This window comes from Paramormyrops kingsleyae, chromosome 7 (genome assembly GCF_048594095.1).
Source record: "Paramormyrops kingsleyae isolate MSU_618 chromosome 7, PKINGS_0.4, whole genome shotgun sequence".
In the NCBI taxonomy this organism is placed as follows: Eukaryota; Metazoa; Chordata; class Actinopteri; order Osteoglossiformes; family Mormyridae; genus Paramormyrops; species Paramormyrops kingsleyae.
The window spans coordinates 32,876,857-32,897,588 of NC_132803.1; the positions used below are offsets into that span (position 1 = coordinate 32,876,857).

The following is a 20,732-nucleotide window of genomic DNA, read 5'->3' on the forward strand; positions in this document are numbered from 1 at the left end:
AGGGCGAAAAGGGTTCAGGTTTATGAAGGGCTGTCAGGGACATTATTCAGAATTACCATGGATATACATATATGAAACCAAACTTATTCACATACTATACTGAAAACCACACACACAACCAAGTGAAAGCTTTTACATACACAACTGAAATACTAACAGCTAGTGAAACCTTTTACATATACTACTGAAAAGCTTTCACACACACACACACACACACTAGTAAAATGTGCTTACAGAACTGAAAAGTTTCCTTTCACACACACCTATGAAACCAAAGTCATTCACATACTATACTGAAAACCTCACACGCATTAAAGTGAAAGGGTTTTACATACACTACTGAAATATTCACATACAAATTGAAAAGCTCTCATAAAAACCTTTTACACATATTACTGGAAAGCTCTCTCTCTCTCTCTCTCTCTCTCACACACACACGTAAAACATACTTATATACATGGCTGAAAAATGTCCTCTCATGAGCACATTTCACTAGTGTGTGTGAAAGCTTCTCAGTAGTATATAGGGCATCCGGGAAGTATTTACAACGCTTATTTTTTTCCACTTTTTATGTTACAGCCTTATTCCAAAATGGATTAAATTCATTTAACCTCAAAATTCTACACACAAAACCCCATAATGACAAAGTGAAAAAAAAGTTTATTTTAAACTTACACAATATAACACAATAATAAACAAATATAGCATGTACATAACTATTCACAGCTTTTGCGCAATACTTTGTTGAAGCACCTTTGGCAGCAATTACAGCCTCAAGTCTTTCAGTATGATGCTCCAAGCTTGGCCACCTATTTCTGGGCAGTTTCTCTCGTTCTTCTTTGCAGAACCTCTCAAGTCCCATCAGGTTGGATGGGGAGTATCGGTGCACAGCCATATTCAGATCTCAACAGAGATGTTCAATCGGGTTCAAGTCTGGGCCAATCAAGGACATTAGAGTCCCGAAGCCAGTCCTTCATTATCTTGGCTGTGTGCTTAGGGTCGTTGTCCTGTTGGAAGGTGAACCTTTGCCCCAGTCCGAGGTCCAGAGCACTCTGGAGCAGGTTATCATCAAGGACGTCTCTGTACTTTGCTGCATTCATCTTTCCCTCTATCCTGACTAGTCTCCCAGTTCCTGCTGCTGAAAAACATCCCCACAGCATGATGCTGCCACCACCATGCTTCACTGTAGGGATGGTATCGGCCAGGTGATGAACGGTGCCTGCTTTCCTCCAGACATCACGCTTGCCATTCAGGCCCAATAGTTCAATCCACTTCATCAGGCCAGAGAGTTTTGTTTCTCATGGTCCGAGTCCTTCAGGTGCCTTTTGGCAAACTCCAGGCATGGTGTCATGTGCCTTTTACTGGGGAGTGGCCTCCGTCTGGCCACTCTACCATACAGGCCTGATTGGTGGAGTGCTGCAGAAATGGTTCTCTTTCTGGAAGATTCTCCTCTCTCCACAGAGAAATGCTGGAGCTCTGTCAGAGTGACCATTGTGTTTTTGGTCACCTCCCTGATTAAGGCCCTTCTACCCTGATCGCTCAGATTGGCCAGCGACCAGCTCTAGGAAGCGTCCTGGTGATTCCAAACTTCTTCCATTTATGGATGATGGAGGCCGCTGTGTTCATTGGGACCTTCAATGCCGCAGATTTTTTTCTGTAACCTTCCCCAGATCTGTGCCTCGATACAATCCTGTCTACAGACAATTCATAAGAACATAAGAACATAAGAACTATACAAACGAGAGGAGGCCATTCAGCCCATCGAGCTCGCTTGGGGAGAACTTAACTAATAGCTCAGAGTTGTTAAAATCTTATCTAGCTCTGACACGCTCTAGCTCTGACACGATGGTCACTCTGACAGAGCTCCAGCATTGCTCTGTGGAGAGAGGAGAATCTTCCAGAAAGAGAACCATTTCTTTAAACCATTTAAAGGAACCCAAGGATTCAGCTTGCAGCTTGAGTTTACGTTATCAGGAAGACTATTCCATACTCTGACTACACGCTGTGTAAAGAAGTGCTTCCTTAAATCCAGTTTGAAATGTTCTCCCGCTAACTTCCACCTATGGCCACGAGTTCTTGTATTTGAACTAATGCTGAAGTAACTATTCGGTTGAACAGCATCCAAACCTGTTAGAATCTTATAGACCTGGATCATGTCCCCCCTCAGTCTCCTTTGCTTGAGGCTGAACAGATTTAGCTCAAATAACCTTTCCTCGTATGACATTCCTCTAAGACCAGGAATCATTCTTGTGGCCCTACGCTGCACCTTTTCTAAGGCCGCTATGTCCTTTTTAAGATATGGTGACCAAACCTGCACACAATATTCAAGGTGAGGTCTCACCAAGGAATTGTATAATCTTAGCATTACCTCCCTTGACTTAAACTCCACACACCTGGAGATATACCCCAACATCCTATTAGCCTTTTTTATTGCTTCCCCGCACTGGCGAGAATGAGACATGGAAGCATCAACATATACAGGTCTTTCTCATAATCAGCTACCTTTATTTCAGTAGGTCCCATAAAATACCTGTACTTTATATTTCTGCTCCCTACATGGAGTACCTTACATTTGTCTGTGTTAAATTTCTTCTGCCAGGTGTCAGCCCAGTCACTAATTAAATTAAGATCCCGCTGTAGCTGCTGAGCCGCTAGTTCAGTATCTGCTACACCACCCACCTTGGTGTCATCTGCAAATTTCACCAGTTTACTGTATATATTGGTGTCTATATCATTTATGTAAATTAGGTACAATAGTGGTCCTAAAATTGAACCCTGCGGTACCCCACTATGAACGCAGGCCCACTGTGACATTGAGCCTCTTATAACTACTCGCTGCTTCCTATCCGTTAACCAGTTATCAATCCAGGTCACTACAGTTCCTAAAATACCTGTCGCTTTGAGTTTAAGTGAGAGCCTCTTGTGGGGGACAACATCAAAAGCCTTTTGGAAATCTAAGTAGATGACATCATAGGCCTTCTTATCATCAACTTCCTGAGTAGCTTCCTCAAAAAACTCCAACAGATTTGTTAAACAGGATCTACGTCCAGGTAATCTACCATTTTCTCTTTGATTATAGCCTCCATAACTTTACCAGTTATACAAGTTAGACTGATTGGCCTATAGTTTGACAAATTACTTCTATCCCCTTTTTTGAAAATGGGCGTTATGTTGGCATGCTTCCAATCAGAAGGTACCACACCTTCAGATAAGGATTTTTGAAACAGTAAAGTTAAGGGTCGGCAAATAATATCCCTCATCTCTTTTAACACTATAGGTAAGATGCCATCAGGGCCCTGTGATTTATTTATTTTGAGCTTAGTTAGGCTTTGCAAAACATCAGCTTCAGTTATATACACTCACCTAAAGGATTATTAGGAACACCATACTAATACGGTGTTTGACCCCCTTTCGCCTTCAGAACTGCTTTAATTCTACGTGGCATTGATTCAACAAGGTGCTGAAAGCATTCTTTAGAAATGTTGGCCCATATTCATACAATAGCATCTTGCAGTTGATGGAGATTTGTGGGATGCACATCCAGGGCACGAAGATCCCGTTCCACCACATCCCAAAGATGCTCTATTGGGTTGGGATCTGGTGACTGTGGGGGCCATTTTAGTACAGTGAACTCATTGTCATGTTCAAGAAACCAATTTGAAATGATTCGAGCTTTGTGACATGGTGCATTATCCTGCTGGAAGTAGCCATCAGAGGATGGGTACATGGTGGTCATAAAGGGATGGACATGGTCAGAAACAATGCTCAGGTAGGCCGTGGCATTTAAACGATGCCCAATTGGCACTAAGGGGCCTAAAGTGTGCCAAGAAAACATCCCCCACACCATTACACCACCACCACCAGCCTGCACAGTGGTAACAAGGCATGATGGATCCATGTTCTCATTCTGTTTGCGCCAAATTCTGACTCTACCATTTGAATGTCTCAACAGAAATCGAGACTCATCAGACCAGGCAACATTTTTCCAGTCTTCAACTGTCCAATTTTGGTGAGCTCGTGCAAATTGTAGCCTCTTTTTCCTATTTGTAGTGGAGATGAGTGGTACCCGGTGGGGTCTTCTGCTGTTGTAGCCCATCCGCCTCAAGGTTGTGCGTGTTGTGGCTTCACAAATGCTTTGCTGCATACCTCGGCTGTAACGAGTGGTTATTTCAGTCAAAGTTGCTCTTCTATCAGCTTGAATCAGTCGGCCCATTCTCCTCTGACCTCTAGCATCAACAAGGCATTTTCGCCCACAGGACTGCCGCATACTGGATGTTTTTCCCTTTGCATACCATTCTTTGTAAACCCTAGAAATGGTTGTGCGTGAAAATCCCAGTAACTGAGCAGATTGTGAAATACTCAGATAATCTTTTAGGTGAGTGTATATATTAGTTATAGACGATGTTGGATTACTAATAAGAACTGGTAAGTTACTAGTGTCCTCAACAGTGAATACCCGTACAAAACTATCATTGAACTCATTTACTATGTCAATGTCATTTTCAATTATAAGACCCTTACTATCCTGAAATTACAATTCCTTGTACTTCATGGCTTGGTTTGGGCTCTGACAGTTGCAGTCAACTATGGGACCTTATTTAGACAGTTGTGTGCCTTTCCAGATCATGTCCAATCACCTGAATTTATCACAGATGGAGTCCAATCAAGTTGTAGATTGTAGAAACATCTGAAGGATGATCAGTGGAAACACAATGCACCTGAGCTCAATTTTGAATGTCATGGCAAGGGCTGTGAATTCATGTGATATTTTTTAATTTTTTAATAAATTAGCTATAATTTCAAGCAAACTTTTTTTCACTTCGTCATTATGGGGTATTGTGTGTAGAATATTGAGGTAAAAAATGAACTTAATCCAATTTGGAATAAGGCTGTAACATAAGAAAAATCAAGCGCTGTAAATACTTTCTGGATGCCCTATATACGACTGAAAAGCTTTCACACACACTAGTGAAACATCCTGGAAAGCTAAATACCCATATATACCATAATCAACCGCCTCCCTTTTTGCAACCTAGAAGGGAATGTTGCAATTGTCTTTAGTGTTTATGCCTTATAGACAGGGTAACGTTTGAACGAAAACATACAAATGGAGGCAATGGATCCCTTAAAAGTGATTCTTTACATTCCTTTTTAAAATAAAACTATCAAAGAGCTTCTGAACTTATTATAAGATATTACTGGCACAGATATTAAACTGTTCACAACAGTCACAGTCAAAATAGACAAAAGTAAAGGTAATTTAACATTTTATTCATTTTATTAAAAATTAAAATCACAGTTATTAACAATACTAATGCTTAGTGTTGGTCTGTGCCGATTAAAAAAGGTAAATTAACAGGCAATTGATGACAACCAAATACAAATATTCAAATCAATCACATGATTTAAAATGTATCACTATCACAAGTATTTTATATTTGATACACACAGCATAGCTGTTATGACTGACAACACAGTACAAGGTGCTTAGCATAGAGTAACTACACACTAACCTCAAACACTCACATACGCACCATGTGTATCAAGTTCTGCTACAGAGACAAACACACGGCAATATTTAACAGGTATGTGACTCTTTGGGGTTGATCAGCAGGAAAAAAAAAATCACTTCAACACATACAAAGATCTAGGTGTGGGACATTTAAAGGGGGGGAGGGGGTTTAAACACCCTCAGTGCCAAAATGAACCTCTGCGAGACTGTACTGTAGCTGGATCTTGATGCCTAAAGTTGCTCCAGGGCCCGATGGCGAGATCACTCTGCTGAGACTGGGATTTAAACCAGCAACCTTCCGATCACAAGCACAGTGTCCTAACCCACTGAGCCACTGCCCCAAAACTGGATTTGAGTCGATACCAATGTAGGTAACTTGGAGCCCTACCAGCAATGAAAGGTAAGTCGCTATACTGATGAAAGACCTGCGTACAGGTCTGCTCTTTTCACAAAGTGTGTACGGCTGGTATGAAACAAGATGGGACTAGATGTATTTTACAGGACATGATGCTCATTAACCCGGCGCCAAAGCTTTTCCACCAGAATCTCTGGAAAAGACCATGTTCATCAGTGTAAATTCATGTTCATCAGTGTAAATTCATGTTCATCAGTGTAAATTTTACCTGTCACTTAAAAGCAGATGTGCTACACAGTAAATCACAGCGTGCACTGACAGGAATGACGCATGCAGTGACACAAACGGTCCACCCTCTCTTTTTACTGCACTGCGGTTGCCTCAGGCACATTTCGGCATTAAACTGCCAACGCAGTTTGCAAACACCCGTCAGAGACACATGGGTGGAAAATTAAAAGTTAATCTCCCTCCCACATATGACACCTTCGATACGTAGGTAAGTTCCTACTTGTACTGTATGCATTAGTCAGCAGATCTTAAATCTCAGCACTCAGGGATGGGGGGGGGGGGATAGCAGCATTAAGCAAAAGGGATCACCACCACACACACACACACACACACACACACACACACAACAGGCACGTCAGCAAAGGGGGTCTTTGCTCATCTTTGATACTTGGAGTGAGGCATAAGCTAAAGCAGGGGTGTCAAACTCCAGTCCTGGGGGAGCAGAGCCCTGCACATTTTTGGGTTTCCCCTCATTTAACACACCTGATTCAACTTCTTGTGCTAATTACCACACAGCTCTTGAGCTGAATCATTTGTGGTGGAACAGGAAAAGAACTAAGTTACACAGGGCTCCGGCCCCCCAGGACTGGAGTTTGACACCCCTAATCTAAAGGAAATAGGGAGGAAACATACTGCAGTTCTCTAATTGGCTTTTGTATACTTTCATTACAGCTTCTCAGGTGCACAAACCATCCAAATACCTGTGCTTAATATGGCAGGGTCAACACAAGGCTGCTTCCTGAGGTCTCGCCCAGAGAGCCGTCTCGCTGAGAAAACTGTCACTTGACAGTTCTCACTTATAACCGACTGACAAATCACTCATAACCAGGCATTCTGGTTATTTAGCGTAAAACCCACGCTAATTAGTTTTGGCATTGAAACACTTCTGCAGTGTTTGCAATAATGGCATCTATTAAACCTGTGGATACCACCCATGATAGAATCTGAAAATGGGAACCGACCAGAAAGGTAACGTTGCCAATGATGCACTAATACACGTGCCAATGAATTTTCAGAAAAAAGTGCATGCGTGATGCCTATAGGCATAGGAATGCAACTGCAAAAAGTCCTGCACCACTACACGTTTCACTCAGCCAATGCAGGGGTGAACGAGGTGAACGACAAAGCAGGTATCATCCCAGAGTAAATGCCCCCCCCCCCCCCCGAATTCCAGCATTAAAACCAACAGGCTTCACAATTCCAGGGAACCAATTCTTACGGGTACAATACTCATTAAGGGGATGACTATATTTATAAGCTTTTAATGGCTTTTACAGTTGCTAGAAATGACAGGCAGCTGTCAAAATGGCAGATAAAATGCAGATGGGGGGGGGCATTCCTATACCACAAACCACACTGCAGCAAATACAATGGAAGTGGAAGACGTTGGCTTCCCCAGATACTACAATAAAAACACCTTTTCACCAAACCCTACAGACTCACTGGAGTCTCTGTTACACCCACATATCCAAGTATGTCCCACCTCCTAAGGTCTGAGTGTCCGGACATAGACGCTTTGGATGTCCTTCAAGTATCTGTCCATGGACATGATAACTTCTGCACCAGCTGCGACACAGGTTTGGAAAACAGGGTGGGAGGGGCACGGCGCGGGGGGAGAGGGACTGACACCTCCCAACTGTGGACAGATACCCTGTGAGACCCCAGCAGCTGGACATCGCAAGGTGGTGGTGGGCCAGGGGGATGTGGGGGGAGGCAAGTCGGAAGAAAATGCAGGAACGAAGCAACAGCATCTGTAACAAGTTATGTACGCATCACGCCATGCGCGTGCACTGCTTTTAAAAAGCCTGTTATGTGACTGCATGTAAATATTAACATTCTCCTGTGTCATCGGGTTTAACACCTAAAATCTAAGCCAGATATTAAGCCGCATCTCTCCAAAACCCAACATACGCACTAGCTGGTCGGCCATTTGCGTCGGATCTGGTGAAAACGGAACGACGCTAGACATCGCGTGTCTCACGATTCCACGGCTCGGCTAAGAGGCGAGAGGCTATCTAGCAAAAAAGTGTTAAAGAGTGCAGTCTTTGTGTTGCTCTCTCAATACTGTGACTTGTGTGGCTTCATGGACACAAAGTGTTTCAGAGCAGAACAGCTTATGAAAACACAGACTCACTCTCATTTCCTATTACGAGCCGAGCTTTAGGGTTCGGCTAACACACTCAGGGTAAGATCCAGAACATTCCGTACTGGCATAGCCCGCTCAGTCCTCCAACCCCTGGCGGGAGAAGTAATCCTCCAGCTCGCTGAGTCTCTCGATCAGCATGACGTCGAGGTCGGCATCATCGGGACGATCCCTGCGGCCACGCCCCCGTGTGACCTTCACCCGTGTTGGCCCCACCCCGGCCCGTGCCCGCCGTTTTCGCGGCAGCGTGAAGTCGGGGAAGTCTAAGACACGCTTGCGCTTCTGCTGCCCGATGCACACCAACGCCCCATTCTTCTCCTTGGGCTCCTCGAAAATGGTCTCCAGGGACCTGGGAGGGGGAAGACAGGCCTTCAGGGGCAAAACGGCCACCTCTCCAAGCATGCAGCAGCATGTCACTACCAGTATCTGTCAATAACACTCATTCCAAAGAAAAATTTAAAATTACTTGCACATCTAAAACTCCATTTACAATCCTAATGTGCAACATTGGATCATCTCACATCGCTTTGGGAACACAGGCGGAATCCCCCCCGTTTCACATTGTCCTGCTTATGGTGAAAACCATCTCCTCGTCGTGTCCTGCTTGTATGTAGCACTATGCCACTGTCTACCTGTATGACAGCCCATTAGACGTGACTAGACTTGACCTGAACAAACCTGTTGCCAGTAGGGGAGCGGTAATTTTTATTGGTGTAAATCTCCTCTAAGCTGAATTCCTTCTTCTTCAGTCTAGAGGGAAGCGGAAGTAACAGTGAGTAACAGAGTAATAATTATTGCATTTTATATTTCTTTAATTTCTTTTGTCATTCATTTGGATGACGCACATCCATAATGCAGCGCTGTTCTTTGAGTGGAAAACGCCAACCCACCTCTTTGGTTTGGGAAGCCCCATGGGGGTGAGGTTATTGTCCGGCTTGGGGACGGTCTTGCGGATGCGGATCTGGGAGACCCTCTTGGAACGTGGGTCAGGCTGAGGACCCACGACCTTTTCGAACGGTGCCCCCTACAGCAGTAAAATTGCGTTGCATTAAGTCCACAGAAAGCCAGAGAGGATGTGTGCCATTTCTCCCTCGATCCTCACTTAAAATCTGACATGAAAAGTGTCTTGCTTTATTCCGTCAGGCTGGACCTCCAGACAGCGGCCGTTTTGTGCTTAAAAATCCGCAGCAAATTCGAGTTACCGCACCGGCGCATGTCGCAGTACTACAGTCTCGTTGCATTTTTCCAGATGCTTGCACAGCATTTAAAGATGAGACACAGAAGGGGGACCTGGCACGGGCTGGAGGGATTACGTGGCGCCATCAAGCTGTGGCTGTTGACAGCGGCTGCTTGAATACCAGCTATATCAAGATCGCAAGATAAATGCGGTCTCTCCAAGACTTCAATTAACTGCTTCTTTTGCTTAAAAAAACAAAACAAAACAAAAAAGACCCACAGACCTGGTCATAAATGAACTGTTCACCCAGCAACTCTTAAAAACATGGTCAAGTCACGCTCACCTCCTCCATCGACCTGCAAGAAGGCAGTACGGGAAACTCGACCTCGGTGCGGTCACGGAAGCTGTGGGCCATCTCTCTTGTGTCGCCGTCAGGCATGCTGGGGCTCACGCTAGGGGGCAGCTCCAGTCCAGTGGGGGGCGCTGGACTGTCCAAAAGGCTGATCGCACTGCTTGTGGGTAGGGAGATGTTCAGAGTATCGAAGGTAGGCCCCAAAAAAAAACATCTACAGCACATCATACCTCACCAATGCATTCAAATATTACTCAGAGTACCTATCAATGGAAGTACAGCGGGTAGAGATTTAAACACCAATAGGAACAGAAAGCCAAATGAAGCACGCACACACACAAGTTTGTAATTATATCTTTGTGGGGACTGTCCATTCATTCTTTTGGGCAAAACTCCCATAAGCATGACGACCTTAACCTCTACTCACCCCTAACCTTAACCATAAGTAACCAAACGAAATACAGGACTTTAGGTATTTTCAGTTTTCTGATTGCAGTCAGATTTTAAAAAAAATGATCCCCACAACATCAAAATAACAGGCCTTACACGTTGTATGGATGTTAGGTACACACACACACACACCACTGTACAGTTCAGACCTCATATTATAGGACACAAGATCATATATTATATTATAGGACACAATCAAACTATGCAGGAATAAAGAAACCTAACAGTTCTACATTATAAATCTGCTCTCAAAAGAAAATATGTGACAATGTCTAAAAATGCCAGACGTTTGCGAGTCAGATCTACGCAGATATGAAAGGCACGCAGCTTACAACACAAAAGAATGTAAAATAGTGATACTTTACTGATCCCCAAGGGAAAATTGCCTTTTTTTGCCTGCGCCAACTTGCTCTCCGTGAGACACAGAGACACATACAGGCGAGAGCAAGTTTTGGGGGTCCCAGGGAGGGGCCAGCCAGTGTGCAGGGGCCCCTGGAGCAACTGGGGGGTTAAGGGCTTTGTTCAGAAGCCCGACGGCGACATCCCTCTGCAGCTTAACGACTTCGCATTAAGAGAAAAGAATCTGAGGGGTAATCAGAGGGAGGGAACTGCGTCCTGGGGCCCACTGTGCTCACCTCATTTCTGCGGAAGTCCTGTCGGGATGGACATCTTGACCGGAGCACCAGGAATAGCTGTAGAGGACAGCAGGAGAAGTAAGAATCAGAGGCAGGGCAGCAGGGTGGTTTATCCCAGAGGGGGGAGGGGGGAGTATCACCCACCTGTGGTCGTCGTCCATGCCGGACAGGCCAGTGTGGTCGGCGAGAGGCGCTAGGGGTGGCAGCGTGTCTCGGGACGGCAGGAGGCGGCTGAGGGCACAGTGTGGGCTGGAGGACCCGGGGGGCGCTAGTGGGTGGGGGCGCCGCTGCCGTGCCAGGAGATGCAGAGAGGCTGGCGAGGACAGCGCCAGGGCCGTGTGCAGGCCGGGCTTATAGAAGCAGCCTCGGCTCAGTGGGGTCGATGGGGAGGCGGTGGGGGGGCCGGCGGCAGCCTGGAACAGCTGGGACAGGCTGGGCGGAGGCAGGACCTCCCCCTGCGAGGGGCAGCGTGGCATGAAGGGACCAAGATCCAGCGGAGTCAGCAGCAGACTGCCCACTGTCACCAGCGGCTTCCACGACCGGATCGCTCCGGTGTCCAGGTCTGGCAGAGCCGAGCCGTGGGCCAGATTCGTCCCCTTCAGCTGGGAGTGCCTGGCCGATGGCCGCTGCAGGCTCCAGCAGTGCTTGAGGCGGGCGCCAAAGGCTGGGCATACACCCCGCAGCCTGTAGGGGGTGCTGCGGCACACGGCGGACAGCGGCTCGGGGGACTGGATGTGGGGGAACAGGCGCCTGGCGATCTCCGACAAGTACTGCAGCAGAGGGCGGCTCTCATGGGGCAAGGAACCGACGCCAAGAATGAGCAGCTTGTGGGCATTGTTAGCAAGGCCGGGGAGGGGGGTGAGCGGGGGGCGGAAGGGAGCGACAGGGAGGGCAGCAGGGAGCAGGACGCCTCCCTCGGGTGCTTTGGCGGTCGCACGCTGGGGCAGCAGTGCGTTGGCTAAAGTGCATTCCAGGTGGGGGCCAAGGGCTGGCTTGCTACACCTGCGTCCCAGCTGCGCATACGAGCAGAGCGGCAACGTCTGCGCCCCCTGCGTGTTCCAGGTCCGGGGCTTGAAATAGGGACTGGTCCACATTTTAATTTCCTGCCCTCCCCACTGCACCTCATTTCCATCGCTAAGGCCTTTGCTCTGCCAGCAGGCTCCCTCTGCTGGCCGACTCCAGGCATTGCTGTCCGACAACAAAGGTAACACCACAGCACATACTGATGCTTCCGCCGCTTCCCCGCTCATCAGCCCTGTCGTTTCCTCCCTATTTTCCATGGTTCCTGGTTCCTGGCAGTCTGTCGCCAAGCCCTCTGGGATCTCAGTCCTCCCGCCGCTCTCCTCCACAGAACTGGGCCTATGGAACTGCACAAGCATTGGCTGGGGGGATGGAGGGGCCGTTCGAACCCCACATGGTTCAGCCAGGACCATGAATGTGGCTGAGGATTTTGTAGATGCGTGTTCAACCATGCGGTCCTCCATGTTGGCCAACGGGGGTGACAGGTCATCGAGCGGACTATCCGGCTCAAATGTCCTCATCTCGTTAGGGGCCGAGGCAGACGGATCCGTGGAGGACTCGACCGGGTTAGAAGATACCTGGATCTCCAAAGGAGGTCCGGACCGCTGGACGCGAGATCCCTGCCACTCCGCCCAGGATCCGGGGCAGGTAGCTGGCTCAGTGGTGCTCCCAGTGACAGTCTGTTGCACTACAGCGGGGGTCTCCTCACAGGCTGGGGCTTTTGGAGCCTCCAGCCCCACGTTTTCTGGCCACACCCCACAATCAGTCACCTCCTGGGTACCCAGCTCTTCCTCCAGGTCTTCGAAATCCGACACGGGTGAATAGTTCCCCGGCATGCACTGCACTGATGTCCCCGCAGGAGGTGTCCTCGTTTCCAGGGGCTCAGTGTCCCCCATCACATCCTCCCCGCTGCCCCCTATTTCATGTCGTGACGCCTCAGCTTCGCCCGAGCCACTGCCCAGCTCCCCGACGCTTCCCTCATCCGTGTCCGTTTCCACAGCAACCGGGTTGCCACAGGGATGCGATCTCCGTGACGCCAGCTCGCCGGGGGCGGCTCTCTCTCCTCCCTCCCATACACCTGCAGGAAAAACAGTGCTTCAACAAATGTGCTTCAAAATACGCCACTAGGGGTGTCATTACCTGTGCTCTGGTTTAATTCAACAGCTTGTGACAGGGCATAGTACCATGTAATCATTTGAAACTCAATATTCATAATGTTTTCAAAACCTGAAGGGGAGAGCTGTATTGTAAGCATCACCATAAACTACAAAAAAAAGCTGAATACAGAGGAGCTGGTGCCTCTGATTCTCTCTGAAGATCAGACAAAACTGTGGCTCTCCTCCCTGCTTTGCAAGGCCAAGACACAGAGACTGACCCTCCTCCTGTTACCAGATCTGAAAAGAAGCCACCATCAAACTGCTTCCACTAGCTGCCGGTCCATCTGAGCTGCCCGATTGCAAGCCACAGACAGACAGATGACAAAGATAAACTATTAATCCCCGTGGGGAATTTATAGACGCCGACTGTGACAGATTTAAACCGGCGTATAGATTTCATGACAGTGAAAGTTACACTCTGTTTAACGCTGCATGTGTCACGTCCATCTTCCTGAAGATGTTTTGGGAACTTGATCAACCTGGACGTGCACTTTCTTTCTAAAACACGGAGTAAAAAAAAAAGTGAAAAACAAACCAACATTCTGCAGATGATTTAATGTGCAATTAATAAGCAAGTGGGGCTGCTTGAAATGTTTGGTTCGGGGAAACTCACTATAAAACGTGACCAAACTAATCCACCGATTATCAGGTGAGGTCAGGTTGAGGAGCTGGTACGGCGCATTGCCACACCCACCACATGATGAAACACCTTGGGATCCCGGTTGGCCACCCCCCAGGCCGACAGGCGGCCCAGTCCCACCCTCCGCTGTCTATCTGCTGCAGCCAGGTATCTCCTTGGCCTGGTCCTCGGTAATGAGGATCCTGCGAGCTGGATCACCCTCATGGAAACGCGCCACATGGCCGTAGTGCCGTAACTGATGCTCCCTCACAATGCAGGCAATGTGACTCATTCGGGACCCCCAGACGAACAGCTCATTCGACACAGTCGGACCAGCAGTACCCAAGGATTCTCAGAAGAGACGCAGTACCAAAGGAGTCCAGTCTTTGTTTCAGGTCACTGGGTAGCGTCCATGTCTCACAGCCATACAGCTTGACAAGGAGCATCAGGACTCTGAAGACATCTGGAGAGCCACACACCCCTTTCCAGCGACCTCATGACCCCCCATGTTCTCCCAATCCGTCTGCTGACTTCATAGGAAGAGTCACCAGAGACATGAATGTCACTGCGAGGGAGTGAACCTCTCGACGTGGTCGACATTCTCCCCACAGACAAACACACTGCCGACGGCTGTGCCCAAGAGGTCATTAAATGCCTGGATCTTGGTTTTTATCCAAGGACACCCGCAATCCTACACACTCAGACAACTCGCTCGGACTTCTGAGAGCCCTGATCAGAGCCTCCACCAACTCTGCCAATGATACTGTGATCTTCGCCAAAGTCAAGATCGGTAAACCTTTCTTCACCTATAAATGCTCCATAGCTGCTGGACCCCACAACCCTGCCCAACAACCAGTCCATGCAAACACTGAACAGGGTAGGAACAAGATCACACCCCTTGTGAACCCCAGAATAAGTTGGGAAGAATGCAGAGGTTCTGCCTCCACTCTGCACAGCACTCGCAGTACCAGTGTACAGGCCGGCCATGATGTCCAGCAGCTTCAGGGATCCCACAGTCTCAGGATGTCCAGTGTTTCCCCTACCATTATATTAGGGGGGTGTCCCGCCCCCCCCCCCCCCCAACGGCACCTCCCGCCCCCCCCTTGAAGGACAAGTTAATTTTACTTAATTTTATTTTCTATACAGTCGTCCCTCGTTTATCGCATTTAATCCGTTCCAGACTATACCGCGTTAAATGAATTTCCGCGAAGTAGGATTCTTTATTATTCGGCTGCACCTGGTGTTGAAGCATTTGCGGGGGTGCTCGAATACATAGGCCTACAGTCCATACGTACAGCAATTTAAATTTTAATTGTAATACAGAGGTGTATAATTGACTCAGACAACCGAGCGCGGGCCGTATCATTTTCACTGTCTATCAACTTTTTAAGGAATAAATGTATTTGAAAAAAAAACGCGATAGAATGAAGCCGCGAAAGTCGAAGCGCGAAATGGCGAAGGACGACTGTATAGCGCCAAATCACAACAGAAATCATTTAAGGTTACCTTTTCTATAGAACAGGTCTATACATTGTCCTTTTATTAAACAAACTAAATAGCCGTATTTGATTTATCTTATTTACACAACAGCTTGTCATTTTTGTCTCTACACGGTCGCACGTTTACAATTCTTCTCTGCTCTCTGTATCGCGTATGGCGGAGCTCCGCCCCGATGCGAGTGCACAGACGCGTGCGCGCACACACAGCTGAGTACACTCCTACCAGTGGACAGAGAGCGCACGTCGGAAAATATGTCGCGTCAACCACCTGAAAAGCAGACAAAAATATCTATATCTATATAATTGCCCTGGGACCTCCATCTGGTTTGACAAGCCCGAAAAGGCAAATAATTATACATTATATAATAAAAGAAATGTTCTGATGTTTAGTTCAGTTGTTATATTGACTGCTGTCATTAAAAGAAACACATGAACACCATGAATCCTGTTGGTGTCTGTCTGCTCCCCCCCCCCCCCCAAGCTGTAAACCCAGGGGAAACACTGATGTCCCACAGGGCAACTCGATCAACTGAGTCAAACACCTTACAAAAATCAACAAAGACTGCAAAGAGTCTCGGCTGTTTCTGCTAGATGAGACCCCTCAGTTCCAGGATGCAGTCGATGGTAGACTTCTTAGGCGTAAAACCATACTGCTCTGGTCACTGGTAGGCAAGCAAGTAACCATAGATTCTGGTGAGGATGACCGTAGCAAGGACCATACCCGGCACAGAGAGCAGTTCATCATTCACAAAGATACTTCCCCACACATATTCAGTTCTTAAAACATGCCCTTCCCCAGTATTCCAGAGGAATATCGTCTATTTACAGAGAATCATTGACTAGACCAATAGTACGTGTCACATGCACGTGTTAGTTGTCAGGGCGGAACATCACAACATGCCCTAAGAGGCTTATTGCAAAAGCACAGATCCGGCCCATGGACTTACTGGTTCTGGCGCCTGTTGTCACGGTGACATGCGATGCCATCAGCCTGTCACAGAACGCATCCATGCAGCCACTCAGCAGTGCCATGTCAGTGCTATGGGTGGCGCTCTGCTCACACAACTGGCCCACCCGCTGCTCCACTGCCTCCAGCCGCCTGCACACGGGCCCCAGGCTCCCCGCCAGCAGCCGCTTCATCTCCTCCTGGTGGGCCGTCAGGAGACGCTCCAGCGAACCCAGCCCTTCCACCACCGGGCCAACAGGGTGCGCCACAGAATCCGAGGTCACACCTGCAGAATTAGAGATCACACGCAAAATACAAATCTGGAAGCACATTCATGAAAAAGAAGTACGGACGAGGAGTATGACATGGGTAATGCTAGTAAATTCACCACACTGATATGGATGCTTAATTCCAAACTATGAAAATGGCATCACAACAGTAATGACACCCCTAATAAACATCTGATTACAATCGAATTTAAAAGTTTCATGTTACCTGTCGCTACATCCTTATCTTGAGAGCTACATTTGACGACGTGATCGTCCATGTGAACACACTGCAAAACAGATTAAATTCACAGATTAAATTCACACTGTCCCTCCTGCACTACTAAAACTATGCACCATTATAAATGACATTTACTCATTTATCTGACGAGAACAAAGTGAGGGTCAGTAACTTCTATTCTACCAATATCATCACAGCCTTAGACGAATTATGCGTGATCCCTGGGATTTGAACCCGTGACCTCTGCGCTGTTAGTGCAATGCTGTGCTCGGTGAGGTACAGGGGGGTAAAACACACACCTGCACTTCTGAAGTACTTCCATTCATTTGTCTAGTTCTACCAGAGTCCACGTGTCCACTTTTGTGACAGGCACTGAGTGGGACAGCCTCCGACTCCATACGATCCTCTCCTGAACGGGTGGCCAAAACCAACGTCTGTCCACAACGCGCTTTGACGTGACTCGTGAAACTCCCTGGCCTGCAAGTATCAGTGTCCAGGTCCCTGTCACCCGCTCTTCTCTCTTCCCAGTGTGGCTCTTTGGATGCTCTGGGAGTACGCTCCTGGTAAAGCGGGGGGAGGTGACACGGGCCGGACATTGGCAGGGATGGACGCTGCCCCCCTCTCAGACTGGTACTGGCAGAAGTGGTCAACATCACAGGGACCTGCAGAGCTAGACCAGAGAGCAACATTACTGACATCAGACGTCATGTGCTTACATCACATACACACACAAATGCCCCTGCTTTACAGCAATCATCTGAACTAAAGTTACAACCCCACAAAATGAGGAGAAAAAAAAATACTCCTGGGACCTGATAGAGTACACAAAACTCTCACTTGTGTGTATCTATGTCTCAAAGGAAAGTAAAATGGGATATATAAAAGAAAGCACGTGCACAAATGGTAAAAAGTATCAATTCATTTTCATTTCAAAACTCAAAGTAACGCATCCTTTGGTTTAAGAAAAGTAGCATTTAGTTATAGTTTCCTTAACATTCATTCATTTGTGATCAGACTGACTAATAATAATATATATATATATATATATTTTATTTTTTTTCTAGGAAAATGTTCTAATATTCCAGTACTGCTATCAAATAGTTTACATATGTACATAGGTTTTTCTAAACAGCAGGTCCATTTTTTGAAAAAAGAAGCGAGAAGTTACGCAGGATTTTGAATAGAAATGTACGTGAGTTGCACATTTCTTTATATTTTTACATTCTCCAGATGGGGAAAATGCACTTAAGGGTAAAAGTACAAAGAAAAGCACAGTCCCCTAGGGCCAGGCTTCCGTTAAAAGCGAGCAATACCCGGGATTTGTGGAAACCTGCGACGAAAGGGGAACGGCCAGGACTGGCCGTGGGGGAGCCCGGCCAGCTGGATTCAGCTTTCCTGGCTGGTGATCGGTGCACCGGCAAAGCGTTATGGGTCAGGAGCCTTACCGAGTCGATGTAGGCAGATCAGGCGCGAGCTTCGCCCCCCACAACCTAACTTTCATCTCATAACGCCGCAACGCAGCTCGCTTATCGGGGGTTAATACCGGAGACCCCTAAAAATTTCAGGCAAAGAGCACCGAAACGTTTTTAAATACGTTCACTTCACACTCCCACATATGCAGACTCCATATAGATTAAGCTGACCACTTAAGTGATATTTTTTACGTCGCTCCTTAAAGAAATGAAATTTTGTGAGATCCCGAAAAGTCCATCGACCAGCCGCCGTTAACTAGCTCGATATGTTTGAATGCTTAGCGTCTACCCAACTCCCCCCAACAACCCGACAAACCGCGCCCGGAAACCAACCACAATTTTGCGTATAAAGCAACACGGTTGCCTTACCTTGCGATCCGGCCCGTTGTGATGCAGTCAATCTGCTCACCCTTAACTCGAGGGATCAGCGCATCCCCCATCAAATCCCCACGGCTCGCGGTTACATCCCGTTGTCAGACGAGGTCCCAAGACGTCCGGACGCCGCTTCCGGTTGATCAGAGAGGAAGGAGTTGGCTGAACACTTTGACTGATAAGTGTTTTCACCAATCTAGTTTCGCAAAATATAATCTTGACGACGCCCACTTTCGTGTCAGCCAATCAGTGAGCGAAAAACGTCTGACAAAATTTAACACATGGAAAAACGAGAGGGACTTGGGGTGGTTTGAATGAGTGTTTACTGTACAGTACTTGGGTTATTTGTAAAGGAAATATGTTGCCATTATTGAACACCTGCATTCGGAAAGTATTAATTTTAAATAGGCACCCAAAAGCCTTTTTGTCACTGATTTATACTGAATTTCCAAGTTTCCACAAAATACCTAGTAAATTAATCATAATGTATTGTTTTTTAAAATGCACCATGTAAAGGTGCGATTTCAGTCTCATTTGTCCGTCTCCAGTGTACCGCATTTGAATTCGTTAAAATACTGCTTGCATTTTTAAATGTATGCATTTTATCATACAAAGTACAGTAGTTTTGATGTAGAAAGTAACCCAGTAACATTCACTTAAATTACTTGGTCTTGTACAACTTGTGTCCTATGAAGATCCATTTGGTAAGGAGAGAGTGAAATAAAATAGATTTTAAAATGACCCAAGTAATCTACTGAGAAATGAAATACGCCAAATAAGATATTCTTCGGCATAAGCAAACACGAAACTGTTCTTGTATACCTACGTGTTGCTCATTTTATGCATTCAAAAATTCACAGAATATTTCACAGAAACAAATTGAGACTGAAATTGCTTTTCAGAAGTTTTCCGCAAGGTGTCCCTGCAAGTTGTCCCTAGGCTCTAGGGGCTTGGAAAACGCTGCATGGGATATGCAAGGTCACTTTAAATGCTGATGAAGATTTATTGCATTGAAAAAAGTTCATACAAAGGATATTAAATTTTCAACTGTAAGTATCTGTAAGTAGATTTATGACCAATGACATAAAGTGCTTGTTTTGAATCTCTAAACAGTATTATCAGGATGAAATATTCTGACCTAAAGTCATACGTAAATTGTCATTAGTATATTTAATAATAGTACATTTCAGCAACTTCATTTAAATTATCATTATATGCAGCATGGATATAAGATGTTTTAATTATGCAAATTCATGCAAAATTCTTTGCTTGAAAAAGAACATCGGCCCAAATTTTCCCTAGCTTATCTGCAGTCTGTCCTCCATCAGCTAGCAACACTTTTGTTTGCATCTATACCACCACAGAAAACAAAGTTTCATTATTAAAACTTCACTTGGATTCTTTAAAAAAAATATACATTTTATGATCATTTAGAGAGCAAACTAATTTTGCATTTTTGGTATTAAGACAGGATTGTATCATATACTTGTGACTTGGAAATGAAACTACATAATTTTGAATTAATATGCACATTGTATACATTATCTCAGTGTTAATAGTACAGTAATTTATTTTAGATATAAATTAGTCCTAAGAAACAGACCCTAAAAATATTCTGATAATTTATACAATATATCAGTTGGTAAGTAGAACTAATTTACTAATTTACTGAACATTGTCCTGGTTACAGATGGAATCCCAGTGTCCCACTTTAAGATATTTTGATCTTGTTCATAGCTGAGTTTAGTCACTGTATATTACCATCCATTCTACCCATTCTACCATTCAGGCGTACACATCCTCATCTTTTCAGATGGAATAGCTGCTTGTCCAGTCACATGAAGGTAGCTATATGAGAAAGCACAACACTGGGGGCAAAGATTGCCCGGGATCGGACGCCAGTGCCCTGTGTGAAGGGTGTACAGCACGTTAAGTCATCACCAAAAATATCTTTCAACTATCAAAGGAAATAAAATCAGTCAAAATCAAAGTATCTTTATTGTCATCTGAGCTCTGATGCATGGGTTATACATTGAGATGAAGTATAGTTCCTCATTTGTCATAATTCCAAAATGCAATAAATTGTCAGGGTCAGCACCTTTTGTGTTTCCCCCCCATTTAGCCAGCAGGTGTCGCTGCCCATCCTGTCCTCCCTGTTGTCCAAGCCCTTAGTGTGTTTCCCCAGCTCCCTAGACTGTCATATGGCTCTATGGGCTGAGCGTGCCCCT

The 20,732-nt window shown here is 46.2% G+C and overlaps 1 protein-coding gene and 1 pseudogene across 1 annotated transcript; both read right to left on the reverse strand.

The window, feature by feature from the left end:
- Window positions 1–1,068: 1,068 nt before the first annotated feature.
- LOC140592002 (uncharacterized) lies at window positions 1,069–1,725 on the reverse strand (annotated as a pseudogene).
- A 3,525-nt stretch (window positions 1,726–5,250) lies between these two features.
- Window positions 5,251–18,639, reverse strand: LOC111847470 (uncharacterized). The gene is made up of 10 exons (XM_023818668.2): window positions 18,502–18,639; window positions 16,960–17,330; window positions 16,649–16,709; window positions 16,155–16,439; window positions 11,057–13,010; window positions 10,913–10,969; window positions 9,819–9,984; window positions 9,189–9,322; window positions 8,977–9,048; window positions 5,251–8,647 (listed from the first exon to the last, which is right to left on the reverse strand). Exons 2-10 carry the CDS (start codon window positions 17,311–17,313, stop codon window positions 8,377–8,379), a joined length of 3,354 nt encoding a protein of 1,117 aa, XP_023674436.2. The 5' UTR covers window positions 17,314–17,330; window positions 18,502–18,639; the 3' UTR covers window positions 5,251–8,376.
- Between the last annotated feature and the right edge of the window lie 2,093 nt (window positions 18,640–20,732).

Bases quoted from the DNA above. Each gene is read 5' to 3' on its own strand.
- LOC111847470 (XM_023818668.2), bottom strand. From the start codon at position 17,313: ATGTTGACCACTTCTGCCAGTACCAGTCTGAGAGGGGGGCAGCGTCCA. The intron at 16,710-16,959 runs GTGTGTGTTTTA...TCTGTTTTGCAG, and splicing joins GAAGTACTTCAGAAGTGCAG to TGTGTTCACATGGACGATCA. The intron at 13,011-16,154 runs GTAAGTCCATGG...TTTTTCCTGCAG, and splicing joins GACAACAGGCGCCAGAACCA to GTGTATGGGAGGGAGGAGAG.